General features: G+C 50.3%; 1 protein-coding gene and 1 pseudogene across 1 annotated transcript in view; one reads left to right on the top strand and one right to left on the bottom strand.

Moving 5' to 3' along the window:
• The window catches only part of lonp2 (lon peptidase 2, peroxisomal), a 260,350-nt gene that overhangs the window by 149,015 nt on the left and 83,463 nt on the right, over nucleotides 1–27,872 (bottom strand). Inside the window, exons 8-10 of the mRNA XM_072518204.1 lie at nucleotides 23,492–23,633; nucleotides 19,337–19,487; nucleotides 14,936–15,062 (exon numbers count right to left, since the gene is read on the bottom strand). Coding sequence (XP_072374305.1) covers nucleotides 14,936–15,062; nucleotides 19,337–19,487; nucleotides 23,492–23,633 — 420 coding nt within the window. The remainder of the gene's footprint in view (nucleotides 1–14,935; nucleotides 15,063–19,336; nucleotides 19,488–23,491; nucleotides 23,634–27,872) is intronic.
• On the top strand, nucleotides 308–1,272 carry LOC140384770 (mitochondrial ribonuclease P catalytic subunit-like; annotated as a pseudogene).

Below are 27,872 nucleotides of genomic sequence, written 5' to 3'. Positions count from 1 at the left end.
CTTTAAGGTGGTCTATTGCAGGGTTTTTAGAAGTGCGGGTCGCAACCCACGGGTGGGTATCGGGAGGGTCGCTGAGTGATCGGTCACTCCATTTCCGCGGTGGTCCTGATCTCGGGGGAAGCACCCAACCTGGCGCCACTTCCAAGGCTTCTGTCAGTGCGGTAAATGTGAACTGCGGTAAAGTCCCGAAGGGCTAATAACTTGGAGACTGTTATTGTCAAATAGCACCCTTTCACTCTCGATGCTGAGCTGGTGTTTAGTTGGAGGCTGAGGTTAAAGAGAGCAGCCCCGTCCATCACTGCTCATCATGTCAACTCAGATCCTCCGTGGCATTGTCCCCCGTTTGCATCGTGTCATTGGGCCCCTGCTTGCACCGTGCCAAGGTGCAGCGAGGCTTTTACCCTGTTACACTGCCCCACAGCTGTCCACTCATCAAAAGTTTAAATGTCAACTGAGCACCAACAGAATGATGGAAGCAAGCGGAAAGAAGCAACAGTAAACAAGAATTAACTGCTCACAGGATCGACACCGACCTTTTGTTTTCTTTATTCACAGCCGGGGCAGCCAGAACAAGTGCAGAGTTCGCGAAAAGTCAAACGGGCAACACATTGGCCGATGCTTCAACAGTAGCTAAAGTTACAACATCAGTTCCTATAAAGCCTTTAAGGTTAGACGAGTGGAAGAAATTGAAAGTAGAATGATACAATAAAACTTGTTTTGAACATGATGGGAAAACTACTGTCTACTCGTGATGTGGCTAAATCACTTTTAGTTTTTGTGACAATGGAAACTGGTACTGTTGATTATGAACTCCTTCTGAAGTACTTGGCATTGTGTGTCCAAAAGCTACGTCTGAGCGAGATGCTTGATTTATCTGTCATTATGCAAACTAGATTCAACGTATTGGACGTTGGAGTTTCCATCCTTTTCACCAGTGGTTTTAGTATGCCAGATTATTGGAGAGAGGCTGTGATGCTTTTAGATACAATCAAAAAAATGATTAACCCATCACCACGGAATTCCGAAGATATCATTATTTCTGCACTCTCGCATAAAAGAGTACAAACTGCTTGGAGGTTATTTAAAGATATGGAAGGGATAAACTTAAAACCAAATGAAGAAACCTTACTAGCTTCTTTTGATTGTGGCAAGTCATTTTGTCATGATCAATATGAAAATAAGATGACGTATATCCTTTCTTACCTGAGAGACAATCAGATTTATCCTGGGAAACATTAAATACACAGCATTCATTCATGGTTTGCGAGGTAAATATTTAATTACAATGCCCTTTTTCAAAGTTCTGCACTGTAGGGATTCTCTGATTCAATGTATAGCCACTACATGCTTTTACATCGCGAATGGCAGCTACTGCCACCTTTTAAAGTGGAAATAAATTAGGCTGTTTGGACTCTTCCAGCCAGATGCGGCAACTGTAGCCACCTAAAGTGGCCAACTCCCGATTTAAAATGGCAAACGGCAAAGGCTGATGGGAAAGTCAGCCAACAAGACAGAACCCAGCAGCTGCAGGTTTGCTGTGTATTTACCTCAGCAAAGCCAGACAACCTCGATACCAGCGGCCATCAGCATAACAAAGTAGCAGCCATCTGCATACTGATGAGCAATCCCCGGGAACAATAAGTAACATTTTTGACACACAAAGCAAAGCCAGACTCCTCGGCGCCAGCAGGAGCCAACACAAAGGAGGTGAACAAGCACCTCAAGACCGCCCATCGATCAGGGCTCCAGTATTGGAGAAAATCGAACCAAGCGATTGCGACAAAGTCCAATCACTTGGGACCAGGTACAGGGTCCGCCCCAAAAGGCGGGAAGCCCCTGGGGACTACAAGAGTTGAGCCCCAAGTTCAAATCGCTCTCTTCTTCCTGCCCGGGTCACCCAGCAACATGAACCAACATTGACCGTGACCGGTGCAGTGACTCCAGTGATCACCGAAACCAGTAAGTCTTAATTGAACGCTCGCTACGAGATAGGCGCTCCTAGCTACCAATCCGTACCAACTTCGAATCCCGCAGACTCAGAACCCGAACGAAAGGCCATTTGTTCCCTTGACCTGGTGGGCCAGTCCAAAGTTAAGTATAGGCCTGTTAGTTGTAGAAGTAGCTTAGACGTAGAATTTGTGCATGAGTAGCGATTACTGTGTATAATAAATGTGCTTTGATTTAAATCTTACTAATCGGTGTATTGGGTTATTGATCATTACTCAGACTTGAACCTCGTGGCGGTATCATAAAGATACCTGGCGACTCGAGAGCAAAGGTAATAAAACAGAGCAATTGAACCAAGGAGAAAATCAGCAACACAACGGAGAGCATTACACGTGATGTAAAACACTCTCCAGATACGTGCTTTTGGCACCAAATTACAGAGCAGTGTTGCTTCCATTTTCCAGCTGCAGGCAAGCAAGCGAAGTGAACTGTGAAGGTGAATGGTTTTCTTAAAAGTAAGAGATGGCCAGAGACTCAAACAGGCAGTTTATCTATTGGACAAAATCTTGCAACAGAATCTACTGGAGAGCGGCACAGGAGAATCCAGGAAACTTAACCTGGGAACAAAGTAGTGTAAAGATGATTTCTTGCAGTGTGGTTTTGTCAATTATGCCAATGCAAATAAGAATGCAAAGTCCATGTGTATTAGATCCAGGTAAGTACTGGCAAATGAGAAGGGAATTTTCAGATTTTGAAAGAGAAATGGTGGATGAAAAGTTCTTTTGAGGTCGAGGCTCCAGTGTCAGTTATTAACTTGCAGCTGACTCCAACTAAAAGATTATGCTGCTGTAGCTGACCTGTGAGACCACATTAAAAACACGTCAAAAGCCCATGAGGCTTTCAGCATTCTGGTGTAGCCATCTCCCAGGTGTATCTAGTGCTGAGCAAAACAAGCATTTTGTTGCTATTGTCCTTCATGAGGAACTACACGTGCGAGGTTGGATTTTCTGTTTTCATAAACAAGAAGACGGCAGAAAGGAACTGGCTGACGTCTGCACCTGATCTGCCCATTGCCCTCTTCTCCTATGAACCTGATTCAAGTGAGATCATGAGAACCAACCAGGCTCCGCTTTCGCATTAAAGGTAAGCAAATGTGGCGTGTATCACAAAAGTCCGTTGACATGGGTCGTGAAGGTCAGACGGCATAGGTCCAGAAGGTCAGCCAGTAGGCAAAAAATGGGTCCTGGGAAAAAAAGTTTGAAAAACACTGGTCTATTGTGCCCTCCACAACCTGGCACAGCAGTGGGGCGATGTTCTGGAGGTGTTGGAGGATGAATATGCGGCCACCGAGGAGGAGGACAACGAGGAGGATGAGGCAGATCAGGAGGGGCTGGACCATGAGTCCATGGAGGACACACAGGACCATCTGGAGGATAGAGGACAGGAGGCAGCGGTGAAGTTCCGGCGTGCCCAGAGGCCCTCATTCTCACCCACCTCACATAAGACGTGGCTAATGCCCCCCCACCAATTGCCCAGGGCCGGCATTGTCAACGGGTCCATGTCGAGGGCAGGAGGGTGATGATAACCCGCTGTGAGCTGAGGACTGCTGCTACTCAGTATGCCATAGTCTAACTCCTGTCCATCTGCCAAGTGTCGCTCGTACCATCACCTGCAAGTGGTATGCCTTGGGCAAGGTGGGGATGGGGGTCAGATCCAGGACCAGATGCCTGTGGGGCTCGAGCAGGGGGTTGGAGACCGGCCCGCATTACAGAATAACGTGCTCAAGGTTTCACATGATATGGGTGTAACGTGTTTTCTTGTTGTACAATAGTGACCCCAACTGACTCCAGCCCCGATGGTGCAGCCCCCTTCCACCCTTTCCCTGCCCCCCCCCCACCCACCACCCCCCCACAAACCTCACCCCACGCCCTCACAGTGATCCTTACCGTGTCCCGTGGCTTTTAATGGCCCTGGCAGATGACCTCTGGGTGCCCTGGGACAGGAGGGTCCTAACCCACTCGCCGGTGGAACATGCAACCTTGTTTCGGATGCTGACTACGAGATGCGTGGTTGTTGGGAGTGGGCGCCTTGGGAATGCTTGTGGCCGCCGTACGGGCACTCTGGTCAGCCCCCTCTTCGCAGTCAGTGCCCTTAGAGCTCTGGGGATCACCTCGCGATGGAGCTGGACTGATCTCCGGATGCCCCTGCGTCATCTGGCTCTGGCAGCCCAGATGGCTCTCCAATGACTGCACCATAGTGTCTATGCCTTCAGTGATGCCCCTTGTGACTGGGCCACGCTCTGCAGTGCCTCGCCAATGTCCACGTGCGTTGGGACATGGTCCTCAGCGACCGGGAAATGCTTTGGTGCGCCTCAGCGATGCCCACCCGAGACTGGGACATACTCCACTACTCCCCGTCCAGGTCCAACTGAGACTAGGACATGTCCCCCAGTGACTGGGACATGCTGCCGAGGCACTTAGCCATGGCCGTCCGATTGGGCAACGCCTTGGACACCACCACTCATGGTGCTGGCATCGTGCTCCAGGCTCTCTACTCTGGTCACCACTAGTGTTTGCCTCGGTGCCATGCATTGCCGGCACTATCTCCTGCGCCCTCAGCCTTTGTGACTCTTCCAATCGGCTGTGGGCCTGCTGAAGTGTCACTGACATCTCCTTCTGAATCTCTCGGCCGCACCCTATTGACTGCCTCGGCTATGGACAAACCTGGTCCAGAGGCTCAGCATCTCACTGGGACCCAGCTGTGTCCTGGGATCCAGCAGACCTCCGGCTGCTGTCTCGATTGGATATTCCTGCCTCCAGCTGATGTGCATCAGCAACTGTGTGGTGCTCACCAGAATGTGCCCCAGATGCCTGTCCACTACTTTCGCCCACCGAGGTGTGTGTCTCTGCACTGGTGGAGTGTGAGCATGCCGCGACTATTGTGTTGGCATCCATGGAGCTGTCTTCCGTGGTATTTTCTTGGGAGGTGGGGTGGGGGTTTGGGACACCACTCTGGATGGGCCAGCCCATTGGATGGAGATTCTGTGGGAAAATGGACATGTGGTCAGTGGGGGGCAGGAATCATAGAATGCCTACAGTGAAGGAGGCCATACGGCCCATCGAGTCTGCACCGTCCTTAGAAAGAACATACTTATCACCTAACCTATTGGACACTAAGGGCCAATTTAGCATGGCCAATTCACCTAACCTGCACACCTTTGGACTGTGGGATGAAGCCAGAGCACCCAAAGGAAACACACAAAGACATGGGGAGAAAGTGCAAACGCCACACAGACAGTCACCCAAGGCCAGAATTGAACCCATGTCTCCGGAACTGTGAGGCAGCAGTGTTAACCACTGTGCCACCATGTCGCCCATGGATCCGGGATCAACATGCTGTTATGTACAACTCACATCTGAACTGTTCTCTAGTTGGGGGCTGGTGGTTACCACCTCTGTGGCGCAAGCCAATCTGCATCAGTAACAGGCGGGACTGATGCCAGGGGTCGATGCCAACTCACCCCTGCGGCCCAGTGGAGGTCATTTAGATTTTTGCAGCACTTTGTGACGATCCTCCGGGTCACGTTTCCCACCCAGGTGGCACTGGCTGCCCCTCGTGGGGCATGGTATCCTGTTGCAACACCACAGCGTCCAGCAAGCAGGCCAGGTTGACATCCCCAAATCTTGGAGCCGGTCTCCTTGGTGGCATGGCTGCATGCTATGTGGGGTTACCTCTGTGGGATCGTTGTAAGCATTGCTCCCCTTTGTTACCTGGGTGCTAGTGCGGTCCCAGCGAATCAACCGGTGGGCCAGTCAATTACAACTTGAAGCCCGTGACATGTCGTTAAGTGGAGCAAGTAACGTTTGATACCAGTGGCGGCCTCGCCGGTTCAATCATCGCGAAGCGTGCGGTAGTTCCTGTTCGCTACCGCACTGAAGAAACATCTCCATTAAATTGCGGCCCTATTGGTCTTCCGGTGGCAGTCGTGAGCGGAGCGGGCGCAGCAAAAAGGCTCCCGCAGGTCCACGAAGTCGGGGCTACTTCAGGTGATTGCGCCCGAAGCCCAAAGCAGGGGACCACCCGAAAGCAGTTATAGCTAAACTGCACCGGTACCAAGATAGGCAAACAATCCTGCGCTGGGTCAGGAAAAATAGATTCTGCAAATGGGAAGGACACGCATTAGAATTTACGAGGACATTGGGGCAGACCTAGCCAGGAGATGGGCCGAGTTTAATAGAGCAAAAGCAGCTCTTCACAAGGGCAAAGTGCGTTTTGGTATGCTGTACCCAGCGAAACTCTGGGTCACATACCAAGAAAGAGAATACTTCTTTACAGCCCCTGCTGAAGCAAACAAGTTTGTCGAAGAACACAGGCTGGAAGACCACCAACGAGGGTAGAAATGAGGGGCCCCTGGCAAGGGGCAACAACATGCCGACATGGGGGGGGGGAGGGGAGGGGTGAGGCAACACCGGGCCCCCCGCACCAGTCATGATGAGCGCACCCTGAACAAAGAGCAAACCACTGCCCGAGGGACCGCTTCAGGTGGGAGGCCAGGCCCCAGCACGAGGGAACGAGAGTAGCGGAGAAGGGAGAGCAAGCATGAGGAGTGCAGGGTAGGATAGGGGAAGAGCGGGCAGAAAACCGCAGAGGCTCGGCAGGGGAGAAGCGAGACAGTAACTCCCGAGAGGGGGGCCACCGTACTAGCAGGAAAGCTAGCGCCGGGGGCATGCAACAAAGCAGGGTTGCAGCGCGCCCCCAACAGGGGGGAAGGCGCCAGACTGGCGGTGGGGGGATCACTCAACAGAGATGGGAGAGCAAATGGGGATGGGAACAGGGAAAAGTGGGACTAAGGAGGCCTTGACAGAAATCTTTGGATCCTCACTGTCTTCAGGTGATGTCTCGGAGGACTGGAGAATAGCCAATGTTGTTCCTCTGTTTAAGAAGGGTAGCAAGGATAATCCAGGGAACTACAGGCCGGTGAGCCTTACTTCAGTGGTCGGGAAATTACTGGAGAGAATTCTTCGAGACAGGATCTACTCCCATTTGGAAGCAAATGGACGTATTAGTGAGAGGCAGCATGGTTTTGTGAAGGGGAGGTCGTGTCTCACTAACTTGATAGAGAAGGCAGAGAGTAGCAATGGAAGGATGCTTTTCTAATTGGAGGGCTGTGACCAATGGTGTTCCGCAGGGATCAGTGCTGGGACCTTTGCTGTTTGTAGTATATACAAATGATTTGGAGGAAAATGTAACTGGTCTGATTAGTAAGTTTGCAGACGACACAAAGGTTGGTGGAATTGCGGATAGCGATGAGGACTGTCAGAGGATACAGCAGGATTTAGATTGTTTGGAGACTTGGGCGGAGAGATGGCAGATGGAGTTTAATCCGGACAAATGTGAGGTAATGCATTTTGGAAAGTCTAATGCAGGTAGGGAATATACAGTGAATGGTAGAACCCTCAAGAGGATTGAAAGTCAAAGAGATCTAGGAGTACAGTTCCACAGGTCACTGAAAGGGGCAACACAGGTGAAGAAGGTAGTCAAGAAGGCATACGGCATGCTTGCCTTCATTGGCCGGGGCATTGAGTATAAGAATTGGCAAGTCATGTTGCAGCTGTATAGAACCTTAGTTAGGCCACACTTGGAGTATAGTGTTCAATTCTGGTCGCCACACTACCAGAAGGATGTGGAGGCTTTAGAGAGGGTGCAGAAGAGATTTACCAGAATGTTGCCTGGTATGGAGGGCATTAGCTATGAGGAGCGGTTGAATAAACTCGGTTTGTTCTCACTGGAACGAAGGAGGTTGAGGGGCGACCTGATAGAGGTCTACAAAATTATGAGGGGCATAGACAGAGTGGATAGTCAGAGGCTTTTCCCCGGGGTAGAGGGGTCAATTACTAGGGGGCATAGGTTTAAGGTGAGAGGGGCAAGGTTTAGAGTAGATGTACGAGGCAAGTTTTTTTACGCAGAGGGTAGTGGGTGCCTGGAACTCGCTACCGGAGGTGGTGGTGGAAGCAGGGACGATAGTGACATTTAAGGGGCATCTTGACAAATACATGAATATGATGGGAATAGAGGGATACGGACCCAGGAAGTGTAGAAGATTGTAGTTTAGTCGGGCAGCATGGTCGGCACGGGCTCGGAGGGCCGAAGGGCCTGTTCCTGTGCTGTACATTTCTTTGTTCTTTGTATATGGGAGAGGGGGAAAAAGGGCGAGACTGGGAGAGGAGGGGACACAGGGAGGGAGAGACTGGGGAGGGAGGTCACAGGGAAGGAGGGACAAATAAAGTTAGAAAAGGAATAGGGCTACAAAGTGCCACAACCAAGGGCTCAAAGCAAGGAATCGCTGCAAGCACCCACCCAGTGCGGTCTCTGGGCGAAGGGAGATCCCAGAGTGCAGGGGACTACCCGCATGGCGGACGCACAATGGGCGGCCATGTCTGGTGCCCCCGGGACAAAGGGAAATCCCGGAGAACAGGGACCCGACCGCATGGAGAGAGCAGTGACAGCGGCCATCCTGGACGGCCCCCTAACAAAGGGAAACCCCGGAGGGCAGGGGCGCGTCCACCAGGTAAGTATGGTTAATCCCACAGGAGCGAGGGGGCAGAAGCCCCCCACCAGGATAGTCATCTGGAACGTAAGGGAACTCAACAGCCCAGTGAAGAGATCCAGAGTCCTCACCCGCCTAAGAAATATGAGGGCCGACATAGTCTTCCTCCAAGAGACACACCTGAGAGAGCAGGACCGACTGCGGGTAAGAAAGGGCTGGGTGGGACAAACCTACCATTCCTGCTATGGGACAAGGGCCAGGGGGCTGGCGATATTGATCGGCAAGAGGACGATGTTTAGGGCGACAAGGACGGTTACGGACCCAGGGGGACGGTACGTCATGGTCAGCGGGGCCCTGGATGGAGCACCGGTAGTACTAGTTAACGTGTATGCACCCAACTGGGACACGAGTTTCATCAAGAAGACTATGGCAGAAATCCCCGTCATAGCGACGCATCGACTAATCATGGGGGGGGGGGGGGGGGGGGGGAACGGGGGGGACGACTTCAACTGTGTACAGGACCCAAAGACAGACAGATCAAACCCCAAAACGGGGAAAACCTCAAGCATGGCAAGGGAACTCAAGTCACTTAATGGAGCAGATGGGAGTGGTGGACCCCTGGAGGTTCGCCCACCCGGGGAGAAGGAATTCTCCTTCTTCTCCCCAGTACACAACGTATGCACCAGAATTGACTTCTTTGTGGTGGGGAAAACGGTGCTTCCGGGGATAGACAAAGTGGAATACTCCGCAATTGTGATATCAGACCACGTTACACACTACATGGACATGAGGCTGGAGACGGGCAGGGCCGAACGCCCCACATGGAGGTTGGACGTCGCCCTACTAGCTGACAAGGCCTTCAACGAAAGGATATCACGGGCCATTGCAGAGTACACAGAGAACAACCAGAACGGGGAAGTCTCACCCTCCACGTTCTGGGAAGCGCTAAAGGCCGTTCTCAGAGGGGAAATCATCGCTTTCAAAGCGTGAAGAGATTGGGAGGAAAGGGCGGCTAGGCAGCAGCTGGTCGACTCCATACTGGAGGTAGACCGTAAACACTCCAAGGCCCCGGCCGTAGAGCTCCTGGCGGAGAAGACAGAGCTACAAAGGAACTTTGACCTGGTCTCCACCAGAAAAGCAGTGCACCAACTCCGCCAGGCACGTGAGACCCTATACGAACACGGAGACAAAGCCAGCCGCCTGTTGGCACACCAGCTGAGAAAGCAGGCAGCCACCAGAGAAATTGCACAAATCAGGGATACCAGAGGCATGTTGGAATCAGAACCAGAAAAGATCAACAAAACCTTCCAAGAGCTGTACACCTCAGAGCCCCCAATAGGGGAGTCCAGGATGAAACGGTTCCTTGATGGACTGGACATACCAGTCGTGGGGGAGGGCAGAAAACAGGGCTTGGAAGCACCACTAACACTGGGAGAGATCATGGACAGCATTAGCTCCATGCAGGCGGGGAAGGCGCCGGGACCCGACGAGTTCCCGGCTGACTTCTACAAAAAATTTGCGACAGCACTTGGCCCGCATCTGTGGGAGATGTTCACAGACTCGCTAGCTAGGGGCACACTGCCACCCACGCTAGCACAGGCCTCAATCTCACTGATACCTAAGAAAGACAAAGACCCAACGGAATGTGGGTCATACAGACCCATTTAACTGCTGAATGCAGACACCAAAATACTGGCCAAATCCTAGCCAAAAGGCTAGAAGACTGTGTACCTGAGGTGGTTGCAGAGGACCAGACGGGCTTTGTCAAATGTAGACAGCTTACCTCGAACATCAGGCGCCTCCTGGGAGAGAACACCAGAGGTGATCGTCTCCCTAGATGCAGAAAAAACCTTCGACAGAGTTGAATGGAAATACCTCATAGAGGTACTGAAGCGGTTCGGGCTTGGAATAGGGTTCACCTCCTGGGTAAAGCTCCTATACAACGCTCCCATGGCAAGCGTACGGACCAACAATACCAACTCCCGATACTTCCAGCTGCACAGGGGCACGAGACAAGGATGCCCACTGTCCCCGCTACTGTTCGCTCTAGCAATCGAACCACTAGCAATCGCGCTCAGAGCAGCAAAAAGCTGGAGGGGGATCCGAAGGGGAGGCAGAGAGCACAGAGTCTCACTCTATGCAGATGACCTACTCCTCTACATTTCGGACCCAAAAAGCAGCATGGACGGAATCATCGCGCTCCTGAAAGTGTTTGGTGCCTTCTCCGCCTACAAACTCAACATGAGCAAAAGCGAGATCTTCCCGGTATACCCACAAGTAAGTGGGGCAGCACTAACGGGACTGCCGTTTAAACAAGCCCGATACAAATTCCACTACCTGGGGATCCAAATAGCCCATGACTGTAAAGGGATCCACAAATGGAACCTCACCAGTCTGACGGAGGAAGTAAAAAAGGACCTACAAAGATGGAACACACTCCCACTCTCCCTCACGGAGAGAGTCCAGACGATCAAAATGAACGTACTGCCCGGGTACCTCTTCCTACTTAGATCCATTCCGATCTATGACACCAGCACTGACTGACGCCACCTTCAAAAGGTGGGGGCAGGACGGAGGGACACTGACAGTCAGGGACCTATACACGGACGGCAGCATCGCAACATTGATGAACTGGCAGAGAAATTCCAGCTAGCCAGGGGGAACGAACTAAGGTATCTACAGCTCAAAAACTTCCTACGAAAGGAGACAAGGACGTACCCACAACCGCCACGACAGACACTACTGGAAGAACTAAAGGACGCAAACATACTAGACAAAGGAAACTGTAGTGACATGTATGACCGACTGATAGAAAGGGCCGACACTGTACTGGACGCAACAAGAAAGAAATGGGAGGAGGACCTGGGGATTGAGATAGGGTGGGGACTCTGGAGCGAAGCACTGCATAGGGTCAACTCCACCTCCACGTGCACAAGGCTCAGCCTGACGCAACTAAAGTGGTACATAGAGCCCACTTAACAAGAACCCGTATGAGTAGGTTCTTCCCGGAGGTGGAGGACAGATGTGAGCGGTGCCAAGGAGGCCCAGCCACGCCCACATGTTCTGGTTTTGCCCCAGACTTGTGGAGTACTGGACAGCCTTCTTCGAGGCAATGTCCAAAGTGGTGGGGATGAGGGTGGAGCATGCCCGAAAGTAGCGGTCTTCGGGGTTTCGGACCAGCCAGATCTATTCCTGGGGAGGAGGGCGGACCCCCTTGTCTTTGCCTCCCTGATTGCCCGCCGTAGAATTCTGTTCGGTTGGCGGTCAGCAGCACCGTCCAAAGCTGCAGACTGGCTGTCCGACCTCTCGGAATCTCTCCAAATGGAGAAAATCAATTTCACCATCCGAGGGTCAAACGACGGCTTCCACAGAACATGGGAGCCATTCACGCAATTGTTCCAGGACCGGTTTGTGGCCAATGAACGAGAGGAAGAATAGCCAGGTAGCCATGAATCAGGGGGAGTAGCCGGGGCATGGGGGGGGGGGGGGGGGGGGACGACGACAGCTAAGCCTACGAGGAAAGAAAGGTGAACCATGGGAGGGGGGGGGGGGGAGAGAGAGGGAAGGAGTGAAGAGACAGGGAACAAGAGAGGAGAATCGGGGGGGGGGGGGGGGGGGGGGGGGGGGGGGGGGGGGTGAGAGGAGGAAGGGAAATGAGAGCCGGAGGGAAGGCACGGGGTATAATAACGAACAGGGCATCTCCAGGAGTAGGGAACGAGGAGAATAAAGACGAAAGACGGAAGGACGCAGAAGTGGTGGTGAGCACGAGACGGCAGCGAGATCCGTCTGGGAGAAGCGACAACAACACCAAACTCATTCGAGTATTGCCCACTGTAATTGTCTCTCCGGCACCCAAATGTATATTTACCTCCCCGGTCTCCACCACGCCCCCCTCCTCCCTCCCCCCCGCAAACAGTCGCCTACCTATGTGTTGTAAATAATTTTGCCAGTTGTACAGAATTGCTGCTGTTGAGCTGGTGCACAATATCCTACCAGTTATCCTATTTTTTTTTTTTTAATTGTATTTTCTTTTTACTATTTACTATTTTCTTTTCTTTGGTTTGTTTGGGTGTGCCCTTCTCTTCTATATATGTGTGTATATATATATATATATATATATATATGTTTCTTATCCTGTGTACATAACAGGATATACTTTGTTCAAAAACCCAATAAAAAACATTTATTAAAAAAAGATTACGGCCCTATTTCTAATCATAGAATCATAGAATTTACAGTACAGTAGGAGGCCATTCAGCCCATCTAATCTGCAGTGGCCCTTGGAAAGAGCATCCTACCTATGCCCATACCCGCAACCCAGCAACCCCACCTACCCGTTTTTTGGACACAAAGGGCAATTTAACATGGTCAATCCACCTAATATCCATATCCACCCCATATCCTCCATTTCAATGAGTAATTTGTGTCAAGGACCTTTTCTCGGCTGTGCAGCTTTAACACTCCATAGTTATCCCATAAGAGTCAAATGAAAAGCACGTGGAACTCCTAGCTCAATGAACAGAGGGTGGGATTCTCCATTTCTGAGACTAAGTGTTGACTCCGACGCAGAACCTGTGAACTTTCACGACAGCAAAACTGGCGCTGAGGCTGAATTGAATCAGCAACTGTGGAGGGGATAGCACCGACACCACATGGAACACAATCGATTGCAATGAAAAACGGTGCAGGAATCGCCGGGTCCATGTTTGACATTCGGGAGGCTGACAGGCTGCAGCCGCATATACACATTACAATCCCCACACACACTCATCCCAGCCAACAAGATGGAGTCCGTCCATTCAGCTGATGGGTTGGCTGGGGCCAGAGGGCACCTAGGTGGTGGCCTGGGGGGACACCTATATGACCGGTGGCCCCAAGTTCACAATGGGCTATTAGCGGCATGTGCAAGCATGGCTGCCTTGCCAGCTGCAGCAATGGTGTTCCGTACTCGTCCACCCCTACCCCACAGCCCACCTCCTCTGCTACTCCCCCTGGCCCTGGCAGAAGCCTCTGCGGCCAGCGGCGCGACTGTCAGCAAACTATGGCAATGTTGGACACTCTCCGTAGTCTCTCTCTCTCCCTCAGCAGCCACGATGCCTGTTTCACGACTTTTAAAAGCAGAAGGAAACTCGGCCCATCGGAGGTAGAGCATCGCAGAGGCCCTGGAGATACTGGGTCGGGCCCGCTAATGACATGCAAATGGTGTTTCCTGTATGTGCGTTCCGGACCGCATTGACGCTGCTGTCAAGGCGACAGAGAACTGCGATTTGGCGTCAAATCGACGTCTGACGCAGTTTTAGCATCGGAACCTATTCTCCACCCAAATCGTGTTTCGATTTTCCCTGGAACCCCCCCCAATCAGTAAATGTTCACGCCACTCCTCCCAGCCCCCACACAGGCATGAGAGTGACTCAGCCCCACCCCGGCACCAGTGCTAGCCCCTCAATAGTAGCGGAATCAGTCCAGGTGTAGTGCTGGTTTATCTGTCATAGAAGTCCACGGATTCTGCGTTGGCATCAACACAGAAACAGATAATCCCGTCCCTTATCTTTTTAGGAATGGCATACGTGGTGGGTGCACTAAGACATTTAATTAATTTGATGGACATTAGTAAATTTTAAGTAATGACCAATGCTTGGATAACAAATCATGTTCTAAGTAACAGACAGTTGTTTGAATGAATCAGAAAGCCTCAGCTGAGAATTAGAACCAATGAGAGTAAATAAGGGGTTAGACCACAGATATGGATTCCCTTAAAAGACTTTGAGGAGTTCTCGAATTCCTACTTTCCTGAGTTCTTGAATCATCTATCTGTTATCTGATTTCTTTATGCTTTTATGTTTAACACTTTTCGCTATGTTCTGACTAGTTTATGTTTTATTTGATCTAAGTTCTGATTCAGTTCTTATGCTAATGTTTTTAACTGAATATTTAGTAATAAAGTGTGTTTTGGACAGGACACCTCCATCAACTGGACTAAGTACCTTATTTTTGGGAGAAAAAGAAGAAATCCGACAGGTGGGGGGGGGGGGGGGGCTGGAGCTGGCCAATCTAATGAATTACTACTGGACGGCAAATATTGCTATGGTTAGGAAATAGGTCGTGGGGGAGAATTTTCTATGCACTTTTCTCAATTCCATTCATATGGTTTACTTTAGGGCACCATATAATGCTTTAATTCATCATTTGGCTCTTTTGGATTATATTTATCAATCATTAAAATAATGTATTGTGCAGCATTCCCAACTACCTTCTCAGTTTCTTTAATTTAGCTCGATAGAAAAATTTAATGTGAAGAAAAGTAATATCCAGTTCCCCACTTGCTCCAGTAATAGTTCTCTATTACTTAATTTTGCCCAGAAATTGGAGGTGTCTGGTCATAAATTAAGCTTTTAAGCCTTTTGTTTCCGAAAGAAGTGTTTTACTTCAAATATCACTGACCTGCTGATGATACCTTCAGTTGCCTCTTTTGGAATTTGAATCTGTTGAGGTGTTAGCCCATGGAGCTCTAACTGTTTAGGAATCAAGTGTCTGTGAGCAATTTCAATCTTCTCCTCTTGAATATAACCTAGTATTTAAAGAATCAACCAATTAAAATAGTGCAAGTGGCTCCGATGGTAGGAATGAAATTTAACATATAGCTGTACAGAAAAATTAACTTCCAATTCTTATTGCTTCTATTTACTTCATAGAATTCCAGTTTGCATTGCTCCTTTGTGAAATGCAAACGTTATTCCATACTAATTTTGCAGTATAATACTCCTAATATGGTTTAGACAGCTTTTAAAATATGAGAAGAGCTGCTCCCCAAGGAAACGTTGTTTGATGAGACAGCTCAGGATCTCTGATCTCTGTGATTAATTTCACAATGTTTGTTTACACAGGTCAAGTAGTTTCAAAGGTTTGTGGTTTTTGAAATTTTAAAAGAGCTTGGATGATTGACACTTTTATTTACTTGTACTTCAGACTTTTGTTTCAATAAGAGAAACCTCTCAAAGAATAACATTTCCCAGTTTTTTTTTTTAAATACATTCAACATTACACTATAGGGTTCATTATGTGCAGTGGGACAATTGGGATAGAAGTGTCAGAGCTGGTATACAGGACATGAGGGATTTACTTTTCAAGAAGGTCCACTCATGTAGACTAAGATTCACGACTCCTCTAAGGGGACATGAACCAAAGCTCTTTCAATAATCTTGCCCATCCCCATGAAAATTACAGAGGAGTTGAAGTGCTCCTTTTACATTGTTAAAAAGTTTCACGTTTTACGTTGGCGTAACCGCATGATGCAACTGTCCCTTCCCTGGTCAGTGATGGGATGCGTTTCATCTGAATATATTAACATGAATTATCAGACCCATACACTGAAATTATCCCGTCAAAAAAACAATCCATGGCGGCATGACAGCACAATGGCATGAAGCCCAACTGGTCTCCAAAGATGTATACCTTGTGAGCAGACCTCCAGGTGGGGGGGGGGGGGGGGGGGGGGGTCTCAGGTGAATGCAGTGCTCAGGGGAGAGGGTCATGCTCAGGTAGTACCCTGGCATCCCGTGGCACTACCTGAGCAACCCAGCCCCAGAAGTGCCTGGGCAGTGCCAGGAGGTACCCAGAGTGCCCGGGGGTTTCCAGGGTTAAATGGTTTGATCATTGTGCGCTGGGGTGGCATGATCCTCACGTTTCTAAGTTGCTGGAGGGCAGGCGAATCAGAGGCCGCTCTGTCAGCAATCAGTCGTGGGACCCATCCCTTGAAGTGTGTTTGTCTCATTCCCGGACTATATGTTGGCAAAAGCTTTTCCTGTCCAAAAATGACCTTTGCTGACATCCAGGAAAACCTTGTCTCATGCTTTTCCAAGTGGCTGCTAATTTTTTCCAAAATTATTTTTCTAAAAGCTTCGCCACCACTGATGCTAAATAACTGGCCTGTAACTGCTAGCGTTTTAACCAAGGATGTAACATTTGTAATCCTACAGCCTTCTGGCACCATCCCTGTATACAAGGAGAATTTGTTGTCAGCACCTCTGCAATTTCTAGTCTTATTTCACTCAAGAACCCAGATTGCATCATACATGGGATATCAACTTTAGGAATTGTCAGCCTTTCCAGTTCCTCCACTATAGCTTTACCGTATCCCAAATCCCAGCAACCTCCCCATCTACCATATTCCTTGGTAAACATTGACACAATGTACTTGTTCAGTACCTCAGCCATGCCTTCTATCTCCAACAGCAGACCTCCATTTTGATTCCCAATCCCTCTTGTGCATCACCCCATCCTTTCACCCCACTACTGAAAGTTACACTCCTTGGTCTCCCTTCTCCTACACAGCCCTCAGTAAAACCATATTTGATCCACATTTTGGACATCTCATCTGATATCTCCTTTACCTTGCTATGTATCTTTATTTTCTGCTTCTTTGAAGTACTTTGGGACATTTTTCAACATAAAAGTCACTATATTAATAAAACATTTGGCTGCTGTTGTGTACTCAGCTGGGTAGTGTTTTTTTCTGTTCACCTTTTGGCAACAGCTGGAATACATTTGATGGTGAATAGATCAACTTTGCATTTGATTTGTAAGTAATAACATCAAAAGGCAATCCCCAAAGTAAAATGAGCATTAATCTGAATACTTAATGACTTATTAAAATAAAAATATAAAATTTTAAGTAGGTAACATGTGCCAAAATTTACTTCATCTTTATAAAAATCATATTGCCACAAATTTCAAATTTTGCAATATACTGATAGCTCTTATGATACATGTTCATTACATCAGTTAACATTTTAAAAACACATTTAAGGTAGCAGCCATCACACCAATTAAATAGAGAACAAAAAGAAAACAAAGAACATCATTATGCTGCACATGGACTGATTTTGAATCTAGTATATATTTATATCAGTGCATAGTTAGTTTACCCAAATTATAAAATCCCTCCCTACATGTTCCCCAGACCTTGGAAAATAACACAAAAAACGTAAATGTAAGCAAGAAGATTCCCACTCTGAAAGTCATTTCCCATTTCTGAAAGTCAATTAAATCCACAGGATCAGTTTTATGTTAGGAGGCATTACGAGTTATCGTAAGAACATAGGGCGGGATTCTCTGACCCCGCGCCGGGTCGGAGAATCGCCGGGGAGGGCCGCGTTGAGCGGCATCGTGTGATTCGCGGCCCCACACGATTCTCTGACCCGGCGCGGCGTCGGAGAATCCCAGCCTATGTTCTTACATTTACTCATAATGCCTCCTAACATAAAACTGATTCTCCCCGCGCGATGGGCTGAGTGCCCGCCGAGTTTGGCCGAGTCCCGCCGGCGTCGCTCTTGTGTGGTCCTACCCGGCGGGACCTCTGGCGTTCATGCTGTGGGGGGGGGGGGGCCTGGTAGGGGGAAGGGGTGATCCGACTCCGGGGGGGTCCTCCACGGTTACCTGGCCCGCGATCGGGGCCTACCGATCGGCGGGCGGGCTTATCCCCGTGGGGGCCTATGTTCCTCCGCGCCGGGCCCCAGTAGGTCTCCGCCATGTTGCGTCAGGGCCGGCACGGTGAAGGCAACCCACGCGCCTTCACAAACCCGCGCCGGCCAGGAAGTGCATGCGCAGACCCGCGCCGCCCGTGCTGGCGCCCATATCGGCAGCTGGAGTTGTGTGAGGCTCTCCAGTGCTGTGCTGGCCCCGTTGGGCACAGGTTCGCTGATCCTAGGGGCCAGATGACGGCGTCATAAAACGCTCCGGCGTTTATGACGGCGTCAGCACTTAGCCCCAGGATTGGAGAATCCCGCCCAGGGTCTAGGAGGTTCCATCTATTAATTTTAATTAATAAAAACAATGGGCTGTGTGCCTCAACTTCAAATCAATGTTCCTTGCTCCACTGCTTGCTGACAGCATAAAATCAGCCCCAAGTTAGTAGAGAGTTGATAACAGTTAATTTCCCAGTAATTTTTAAAAATTAAATCAAGAAATTCCACATATGCAAAGGAGCCACAGGAACCTTTTATTTTTTTCTTTGCACTCATGCTGCTGCTCTGTAAAAATTGTTGTTCTAATAAACAAATCTCCCGAAGTGTAACTTATCTAAAATGTTATGCTGGGCGGGATTCTCCAATCCCTCGGCAGAGTGTCCACTCCGTCGTAAACGCCGTCGCGTTTTACGACGGAGTGAACGGGCCGCTCCGACGTCTAATTCTGGCCCCTACCCTGCCAGCACGGCGCTGGAGCGGTTTGCGCGCTCATGCTGCAGATCCCGGTGCGAACTGGGCGCCGCGGGATCCGCGCATGTGCAGTTGCGCCAATGAGGACATGCTCAGTGGCGCCGGCACCAACGCGCGCATGCGCAGTGGCCTCCATCAACGCGCCGGCCCCGACGCAACATGGCGCAGGACTACAGGGGCCGGTGCGTAGGAAAGGTGGCCCCCAGCCACAGAGGCTGGCCCGCCGATCGGTGGGTCCCTATCGCGGGCCAGGTCACATCGGAGGCCCCCCCCCGGGGTCGGACCCCCTCTGCCCCCCCACAGGTTGCCACCCGACCCTTACACGCCGAGGTCCCGCCGGCTCAGAGCAGGTTAGAACGGCGCCGGCGGGACTCGGCTCCTTTCCTACGGGCATCTGGGCCGGAGAATTGGTGGGCCGGCCGCCTTGAGTGGCCCGCGACTGGTGCCGCGCCAACCATGCCGCGGAGAATCGCGTGCCGGCATCAGGGTGGCGTGGCCCGTTCACGGGGATTCTTCGGCCCGGAGCGGGGCTGGGAGAATCCCCCTCCGTGGTGTCTGAAAGTGATCATTCATTTAAAAAGTTGTCAACTCCTGCTTCAAAGCTTTGAACACTTTAGGAATTGTTTACCTGCCACCTGGATGAGTTCCATTCTATCGAGCAAGGCTGGGGGAATGGTAGCAGTAGTGTTGGCTGTCGCTATGAAAAGCACTTGGGACAGGTCAAAGGAGACATTTAGGTAGTGGTCAGTGAAACTATGATTCTGCTCAGGATCCAACACCTGATGATAAATAAGGTAAATAAATGATAAATGTAACAAACACTTTACAGGGCATTGGAAGAATAAAATGTTGACAACTGCTTTAAAACAAGCATTTCACATTAAAAAAATCCGAACCATATTGTTAGCTTTCACAACTTTTTCCACTTCTAAATGTTCACCATTGCTAGACAGACTTCATTCTCAAGCTAGTAGGAGGAAAAAATTGTTCAACAGATCCCCACAAAAGGAGTACTAAACGACACCCACGTGATTTCTTGCTGGGGAGTCGAGTAATTCTCGGGAGGCCGCTGCATTCAAATTCAAAGTAATTCATGCAAATAAGGGTTAATGATATTCTTGCCATCTTTGGGCGAGTTCCAAACTCAATATCAGGAGCAGGCCGGGTGAACTGCAAAATGGTTTATCTAGATTTTGGCTGTTCCCGCTATTTACCCGCTGCCCTGATCCACACCGGTCGCAAAGTGGTGGTTAAATAGTGCCCTCCAATGGGCCGAGTTCTGACGGCACAGTTCACGTGTGCTTTTAAATATCTTGAACCTGGCGTGGTGGCTGCTGAGAGAGCGAGAGGTAGGACACGGAGAGGAGCGACTGCGGGCTGCCGGCCCGGACACTGGCCATGCTGGCTGGGGCCCTGCCAGAGCCGCGGGGGGGGGGGGGGAAACAGGTCAAACGGCCGGAGTGACCCCCCCCCCCCCCCCCCCCCCCCCCACGGGACTGGGGCGGTGCGGTGCCCAGGCACCGACCACCATTTCAGCGACCATCTTGCCCACTGACCACTCACTTGGCCCTTCGTTCACCACAGTGACACATTTCAATGTGGACCGAGTCCATCAGGGTGCCCAGGCAGCAGGGTTCATCGCCATTGCCAGGATCCCCTGGGTCCAGGGGGCAATCAACAGGATGCATGTCGCCCTACGGGCACCTGCGGATAACAGGCCGCTCGACACAAACTGAAAGGGGTACCACTCAATGAACGTTCAGCTGGTCTTTGACCATCAGCCGCATCATACCCGTCTGCGCCTGATACCCGGGCAGTGTGCACAATGCTTTCATCCTGGCACACACGGCGATCCCCGACATGTTCGCAGGCCTCGACTGATGAGGAGGATGTGGAGGAGGGCGAGGATAGGCAGGACATGGGGCCCAGGCAGGCACGTGAGGCCACCCAACGAGTGCCAGGGCCATGCACACGTGATGCTCTGATCCCCTCCAGGTTCACCGATTAAGTGGAGGAGGGCTGGCCAGGGGCGCACGTCTTCTGGGCCGCTGCTTGGGTGACCCAGGTGGTATGGGGCTGCCCTGTTCTGCCTGCTGCCCACCTGATACGCCGGGTCAGGAGGGGGGAGGGGAAAGAGTCCGAGGTGCTGCGGTGTTCTGGCATCTCCCCTGCAGGAGTCACTGCCACGGGCCCCATCACCTCCTCCTCCCTCGGAATGCCCGATGGCCCCCGGGCTACTCATGGGATGGGAGCGGGAGCAGCGAGGGCACGAGCGGAGCTATCCCCAGAAGCTCAGCTGCCACAGGGCCTGCACGATTGCGGCCATGGAGCACAGCGAGTGGACCATCTCCGTCAGGGACTGTGCCACATCACGCTGCAATTGTGCCACCACCTTCTGTGTCTGTATCACATCAGCCAGTGACTGCACAATCTCCCTCTGGGACTGGACCACCTCCCTCTGTGCCTGTGCCACACTGGCCAGCACCTGGCAATTCTCAGCCATGGAGCACCGCAGCAAAGTCCAGGTGGCTCTGGCACATGGCTGCCTGAGGGTTAGCCCTGTCCTGGGGCTCAGCCAGCGCCTGCACAGAATGTCCCAGGCCTTGGACATCTAATCCATAGCCGAAATCGTCGCCCCAATGCCTCCACCGCAGACGCCACCCTTGCGGTGTTGGTTTGGGTGGCACACATAGTCGGCAACACCTCCTGCTCCTGCCTGAGGTTGGGCTCCTCCAACTGCACCTGCAGGTGCTGGATGCTCGCCGACATCCCTTCATGTAGTCAATGGCTCTCTAACTGCAACTCCACTCTAGTTGGGACTGGATGTTCCAGAGGCCTGGGACCCATCTGGACGACAGCTAGTTCCTGGGTTCGGTCTGCCCTCCGATCAGCCGTCCCCTTGGATGCTCCTACCTCCACCTGCTGTACCGGATCAGCCATGTGGTGCGCACCAGAGAGCGTCACAGAAGCCTCTTCAGTAAAGTGCCCAACCGAGGGGAGTGTCTCTGAATTGGTGGAGTGTGTTGGAAATTCACTGTCAACCTCCGACCCAAGCTCCGGGGTATCTGGAGTCTCAGGCAGAGGGCTAGTGTCCGACCTGCTCTCCTCGTCACTGCCTGGCTGACAGGGGGGCTCCAGCTCTGGCTGGGGCTGCCAGATGGACCCGCCCCATCTCCGGCAGGTCCTGCAAGACACAAGATAACAAGCATGATTAGACCGCAGGCCAGTGTTGGTGGTGGAGAGTGAGGACGGTGTGGGACATCGACCAACTTGTCATGGGGAACCGCAACTCAGCACTGTCTCACTTCCTCGCCTGGAGCCACACTCCACCTCGGCGACCTCCCGTTCCTCTGGGCTGCCACCCATGTCCAGGGCCCTCTACTCGGCCATGAGGGTGAGGGGCCGCAGGTCTGTTGGAACCCTCCGATCACATACAACGACAGTGTTAGACAGTCCTTCGCAACGACAGTGTTAGACAGTCCTTCGCATGCTGCCCAGGGGCTGGGTAGCTGGTGGCCTTAGTGGCCAGGGCACCCGGCCATGGCGGCTGGTATGAGTGCTAGCATATGAGGCAGGGATGGGATTCGGCCGTCCCCTTGGGGGTGGGAGGGGAAGGGGGGTTAGGGATGTGTGGGAGGCAGGGTCAGTGTCAGGGGCACGGTACTGCCTACTCACCCTGACGGTCCTGAGGAGGTCGTGAAGTTTTTTTGGCACTGCATGCCTGTCTGGACGACGTTGCCCATTACGCTCACCAACTCTGCCACCTGCGCCCAGGCACGAAAGACAGCGGTGCCTGGCAGCCACCTTCCTGAGCCAGAGTACAGGGTCATCCACCGCTCCTCCACAGCGTCCAGTAGGGTCTCCAGATCTGCGTCCGTGATGGCTGAGATGCTGAGTGTGGGAGGAGAATTGTTTATGTACTGTTGAGGCTTGTCAGCCTCCTGAGTGTCAATCATGGACCCGGCGAATCCGCACCATTTTAAATCAGGATTGTTTGTGTTCTCCATTGGCATCAACACTTAGGGCTGGGTTCTCCGATCGCTGACACCAAAATTGCAGACAATCCACTTTCACGCTGGAATCGAGGGCGCAGCCGTTTTTCTGATACTCTGCCCCCTCAAAAACATGCCGTCGGGACGGCCTCAGGACGTCACCTGAGGCTCTCCCCCGACGAGCCGAGTCCCCAACGGCGTGGGACACGTGTCCTTACAACTTTCAGAGACCTCGCATGGTGGCTGCGGACTGTGTCCAGCGCCGCCAGTCGGGGGGGGGGGGCAATTCCGCTGGCAGGGGGGCTGGAGGAACAGGTGGGGGGGGGGGGGGTCCGGGGGATTACAGGGGGGCAGTTTTTGACAGGCCGGTTCCGCTCGTGGGCGGCACCATGCTGTACGGCGCGGCCGACGCAGGCCGTCACCTTGCGCATGCGCAGCCACAGACCCGCCCATCCTGCAGCCTTATCCGCAGGTGGCTTTACGCGGTGCAGCTGCTAGCCCCACACTGGGTGGAGGATCGGTGAGGGGGCACCGCCGACTTTCTGGTCGTAAGACCAGATATATCCTGCGGGCATAGCTGCAGAATCGGAGAAGCCAGCCCATGCTCGTCTGTTTTGAAACTTCAATGGAACTCGGCGTTTATACTTAAGCCAAGAAAAATAAAAGCTCCTTTGCATAAGATTTATTCTTATTATCATTTGCAGTGTTCAATGCAGACTAACGGGTCAAGTGCACTCCTTGCCCACATCAGTCAGTGCGTAATTTAAATTCTGGAATATTCTATTTTGTACCTCCAACAGAGCAGCTGCAGGGTCTCCCTGTAGACTTTTTCCTAATTTATCTACTTCATCCAGCAGGAACACCGGATTATTCACGGCAACAGTCCTTAGCCCATTGATTATTCTGCCAGGCATGCTGCCCACATATGTTCGCCTGAAAGACACAACATTCAAGTACTGTAGAAAATAAGAGCCAAGAGGATTTTTGTTGAACAAGGAGAAATCTTAAATGCCAAGATCAATAAAAAATGGCACTAACCAAAATGAAGAGAGAGGAAATAAGGCGCGCTGTCACAGATTATGCATGGTCTCTCAACACTTGCTTTTGCTTAAAAGTGTTACATTTCCACAAACAGTTCAGGTCGATTTTGAACTAAAATTTATACTCTATTTATAATTGGGCAAGTCAGTATAATCTAATTGCGGTAATTACTCATTGTTGGACAAAGAAATGGGACTGTTGAAGGCATAAAAATAATACACTACCAGAATAATACATATGCACCAAAGTTACTTAGTCAAATTAATTTGGAATAAAAGAGTCAAAAGATGCAGAAAGATGTTCAAAAGGCACAATTCATAAGAAAAATAAAACTGGAATCAGTGCACAAGGAGTTAATATTCTCTGTTCAGAATGGTGGTTCTTCAGACTGAAGTAAATGTTTGAATGAAACTGACAGGCGTTTTCCCAGAGCTTCCTACAAACCCTCGCCCAGTGATCACAATTTTGTACTTCTACACTCAACAGCCCTCTGCTGTTCTCGCACTATAAACCCACTCTTCCCATATTCCAAGGTCACCTTCCCAGCATACTAAAACCATATCCCAATCTTAATAATTCCACTTCTCTTTCTGTCGCCAAGCTAGAGCATTTCCCCCATCATTTTGCTCTGGATTCTGGACTTTTAGAAAGGGCAAGATACAAGTTCATTCTAAACAAAAACCTAGCAATATAAATAAGCACTAAAGTTTGCTTCCACCTCTGCCATCACCTCAGCTCATCAGCTGCTGAAGCACTCGTCCATGCCTTTATTACCTCTAGACATGATTATTCAGAAGCTCTCTGGGCCAACGTTCTGTCTTCCTGCAGCTCACCCAAAACCATGCTGCCCATATTCTAACTTCTGCCTATACTCTGTACTCAATACCACCGTGCTCACTGACCTATATTGGCTGCAGATGGGGCAATGCCTCCATTTTAAAATGTTCAACTTTGTTTCCAGATTTCTCCAGGGCTTGTTCCTCCCCCAGTCCTACATGCAGAGATACTTCAGCGGGATTTGGATAGACTGAGTGACTGGGCACATGCATGGCAGATGCAGTATAATGTGGATAAATGTGAGGGTATCTGCTTTGGTAGGAGGGCAGAGTATTATTTGAATGGATGCAAATTGAGAGGGGTGGATACTCAGCGAGACCTTGGAGTCCTCGTGCATCAGTCGCTGAAAGTAAGCGGGCAGGTAGTTTGCAGTAAGAAAGCAAATGGTATGCTGGTATTCATAGCGAGAGGATTTGAGTATAGGAATAGAAATGTTTTACTGCAATTGTATAGGGCGTTGGGGAGGCCACACCTGGAGTATTGTGTGCAGTTTTGGTGTCCTTATCCGAGGAAGGATGTTCTTGCTATGGAGGGAGTGCAGCGAAGGTTTACCAGGCTGATTCCTGGGATGGCGGGACTGATATACGAGGAGAGACTAAATCGGTTAGGATTATATTCATTGGAGTTTAGAAGAGTGAGAGGGGATCCCATAGAAACTTACAAAATACAAAACTCTAACAGGATTAGACAGGGTATATTAAGAAACAATATTCCCGATGGTGGGGTGTCCAGAACTAGGGCTCATTGTTTGAGGATAAAGGGTAAACCATTTAGGACTAAGGTGAGGAGAACTTTCTTCATCCAGACAGTGGTGAATATGTGGAACACGCTACCACAGAAAGTAGTTGAGGCCAAAACGCTCTGTAATTTCAAGAAGAAAATAGATACAGCTCTTGGGGCTAAAGGGATCAGGGGCTAAAGGGATCAAGGGCTATGGGTGGGTTGGGGGGGATCAAGGTATTGAACTTGATGTTCAGCCATGATCATAATGAATGGTGGAGCAGGCTTGAAGAGCAGAATGGCCTTCGCCAGCTTCTATTTTCTATGTTTTCTGGTCTCTGCATTCATCCAATTCTTGTGCAGTCCTGACTATCACTCCACTATTAGAACAAAGACCAATACAGCACAGGAACAGGCCCTTCTGCCCTCCAAGCCTGTACCGGTCATGATGTACCGGTGGCCAAAACCCTCAGCACTTCCTAGTACCTTATCCCTCTATACCCATCCTATCCATGTGTTTGTTAAGATGCCTTTTGTACGCCATTAATGTATCTGCTTCCACAATCTCCCTTGGCAGCGTGTTCCAGACACTCACCACCCTGTGTAAAAAATCTGCCGTACACACCTCTAAACTTTGTCCCACGGACCTTAAACCTAAGCCCCCAAGTGACTGACCCCTCCACATCTGGGAAAGAGTGCCTGCCCATCCACTCTAGCCATGCCTCTCATAAGCTTGCAGACCTTCCTCTATCAGGTTGCCCCTCAACCTCCGTCGTTCGAATGAAAATAGTCTGAGTCTATTCAGCCTCCCCACAGAGCTAACACCCTCCAGACCAGACAACATCCTGGTCAACCTCCTCTGCACCCTCTCCAAAGCCTCTACATCCTTCTGGTAGTGTGGCGACCAGAATTGTGCACAATATTCCAAGTGCTGTCTTACCAAGGTTCCATACAACTGTAGCATGACTTGACAGGTTTTATACTCGATGCTCCGTCCAACAAAGGCAAGTATTCCATGTTTTCTTTACTACCTTGTCCACTTGTGTTGCCACTTTCAAAGATTTGTGGACCTGTACGCCCAGATCTCGGACTTTCTATATTCTTAAGAGTTTTGCCATTTACTGTATATTTCCCCTCTATGTTAGACCGACCAAAATGCAGGACCTTACATTTGTCCGGATTAAACTCCATTTGCCATTTATCTACCCAAGTCTCCAACCTATCTATGGCCTGCTGTATCCTCTGACAATCCTCAACACTATCTACCACTCCACCAACCTTGGTGTCATCCGCAAACTTACTAATCTCACCAGCTACATTTTCCTCCAATCGTTTATGTATACTACAAATAACAGAGGCCCCATCACCGATCCCTGTGGAACACCACAAGTCACAACTTTCCATTCAGAAAAACACCCTTCTACTGCTACCCTCTGCCTTCTGTGACCAGTTCTGTATCCATCTTGCCATCTCACCTCTGATCCGATGTGACTTTACCTTTTGTACTAGTCTGCCTTGAGGCTCCTTGAAAAGGCTTTACTGAAGTCCCCATATCAATCATCTTTGTCACCCCCTCAAAAAACTCAAATCAAGTTAGTGAGGCATGACCTCCCCCTTCACAAAACCATGCTGTCTATCGCTAATGAGTCCATTTGTTTCAAAATGGGTATAAATTCTGTCCCTGAGAATTCTCTCCAATAATTTACCTACTACCGACCTGAGACTCACCGGTCTATAGTTTCCTGGATTATCCACTTAAACAGCGGTACCACATTAGCTATTCTCCAGTCCTCTGTAGCCAATGAGGAAACAAAGATATCAGTCAAGGCCCCTGCAATTTTCTCCTTTGCTTCCCTCAGTATTCTGGGGTAAATCCCATCAGGCTCAGGAAATTTATCTACCTTAAAATCTTTTAAAACACCCAATACCTCCTCCTTTTTGATGTCAACATGACCCAGATTAACCACACACCCTACCCAAGAATCATCTTCCACAAAGCCCTTGTCTTTGGTGAACACTGACGCAAAGTACTCATTAGTAACCGCCCCCCCCCCTCTCAATTTCCTCTGGCTCAATACATTGATTCCCCCCACTGTCCTTAAGTGCTCCAATCCTTTCCCTGGCCATCCTCTTGCTTTTTACATACGAATAAAAAGCTTTGGGATTCACCTTAATCCTACTTACCAAGGACTTTTCATGGCCCCTCCTAGTCCTCCTAATTTCCCGCTTAAGTACCTTCCTACTTTCTTTATGCTCCTTAAGGGTTTTGACTGTCCATACGCTATTAGACCATACAAAAGCCTCATTTTTCTTTTTGATGAGGTTCACAATATCCCTAGTCATCCAAGGCTCCCAAAACTTCCCATACTTATCCTCCGTTCTCTCAGGAACGTGACTTTCCTCAATCCTAATCAACTGTCACTTGAAAGACTCCCACATGACCAATGTTGATTTACCCTCCAACAGCCTCACCCAATCCAAATTTTTCAATTCCTTTCTAATGTTATCGTAATTTGACTTTTCCCCAGTTCAGCACCTTAGCCTCATCCCTATCCAAAAGTATCCTAAAACCTA

This window comes from Scyliorhinus torazame, chromosome 10 (genome assembly GCF_047496885.1).
Source record: "Scyliorhinus torazame isolate Kashiwa2021f chromosome 10, sScyTor2.1, whole genome shotgun sequence".
In the NCBI taxonomy this organism is placed as follows: Eukaryota; Metazoa; Chordata; class Chondrichthyes; order Carcharhiniformes; family Scyliorhinidae; genus Scyliorhinus; species Scyliorhinus torazame.
The sequence above is the reverse complement of the archived record's forward strand: the minus strand, read 5'-3'. Positions and strand labels throughout refer to the sequence as shown.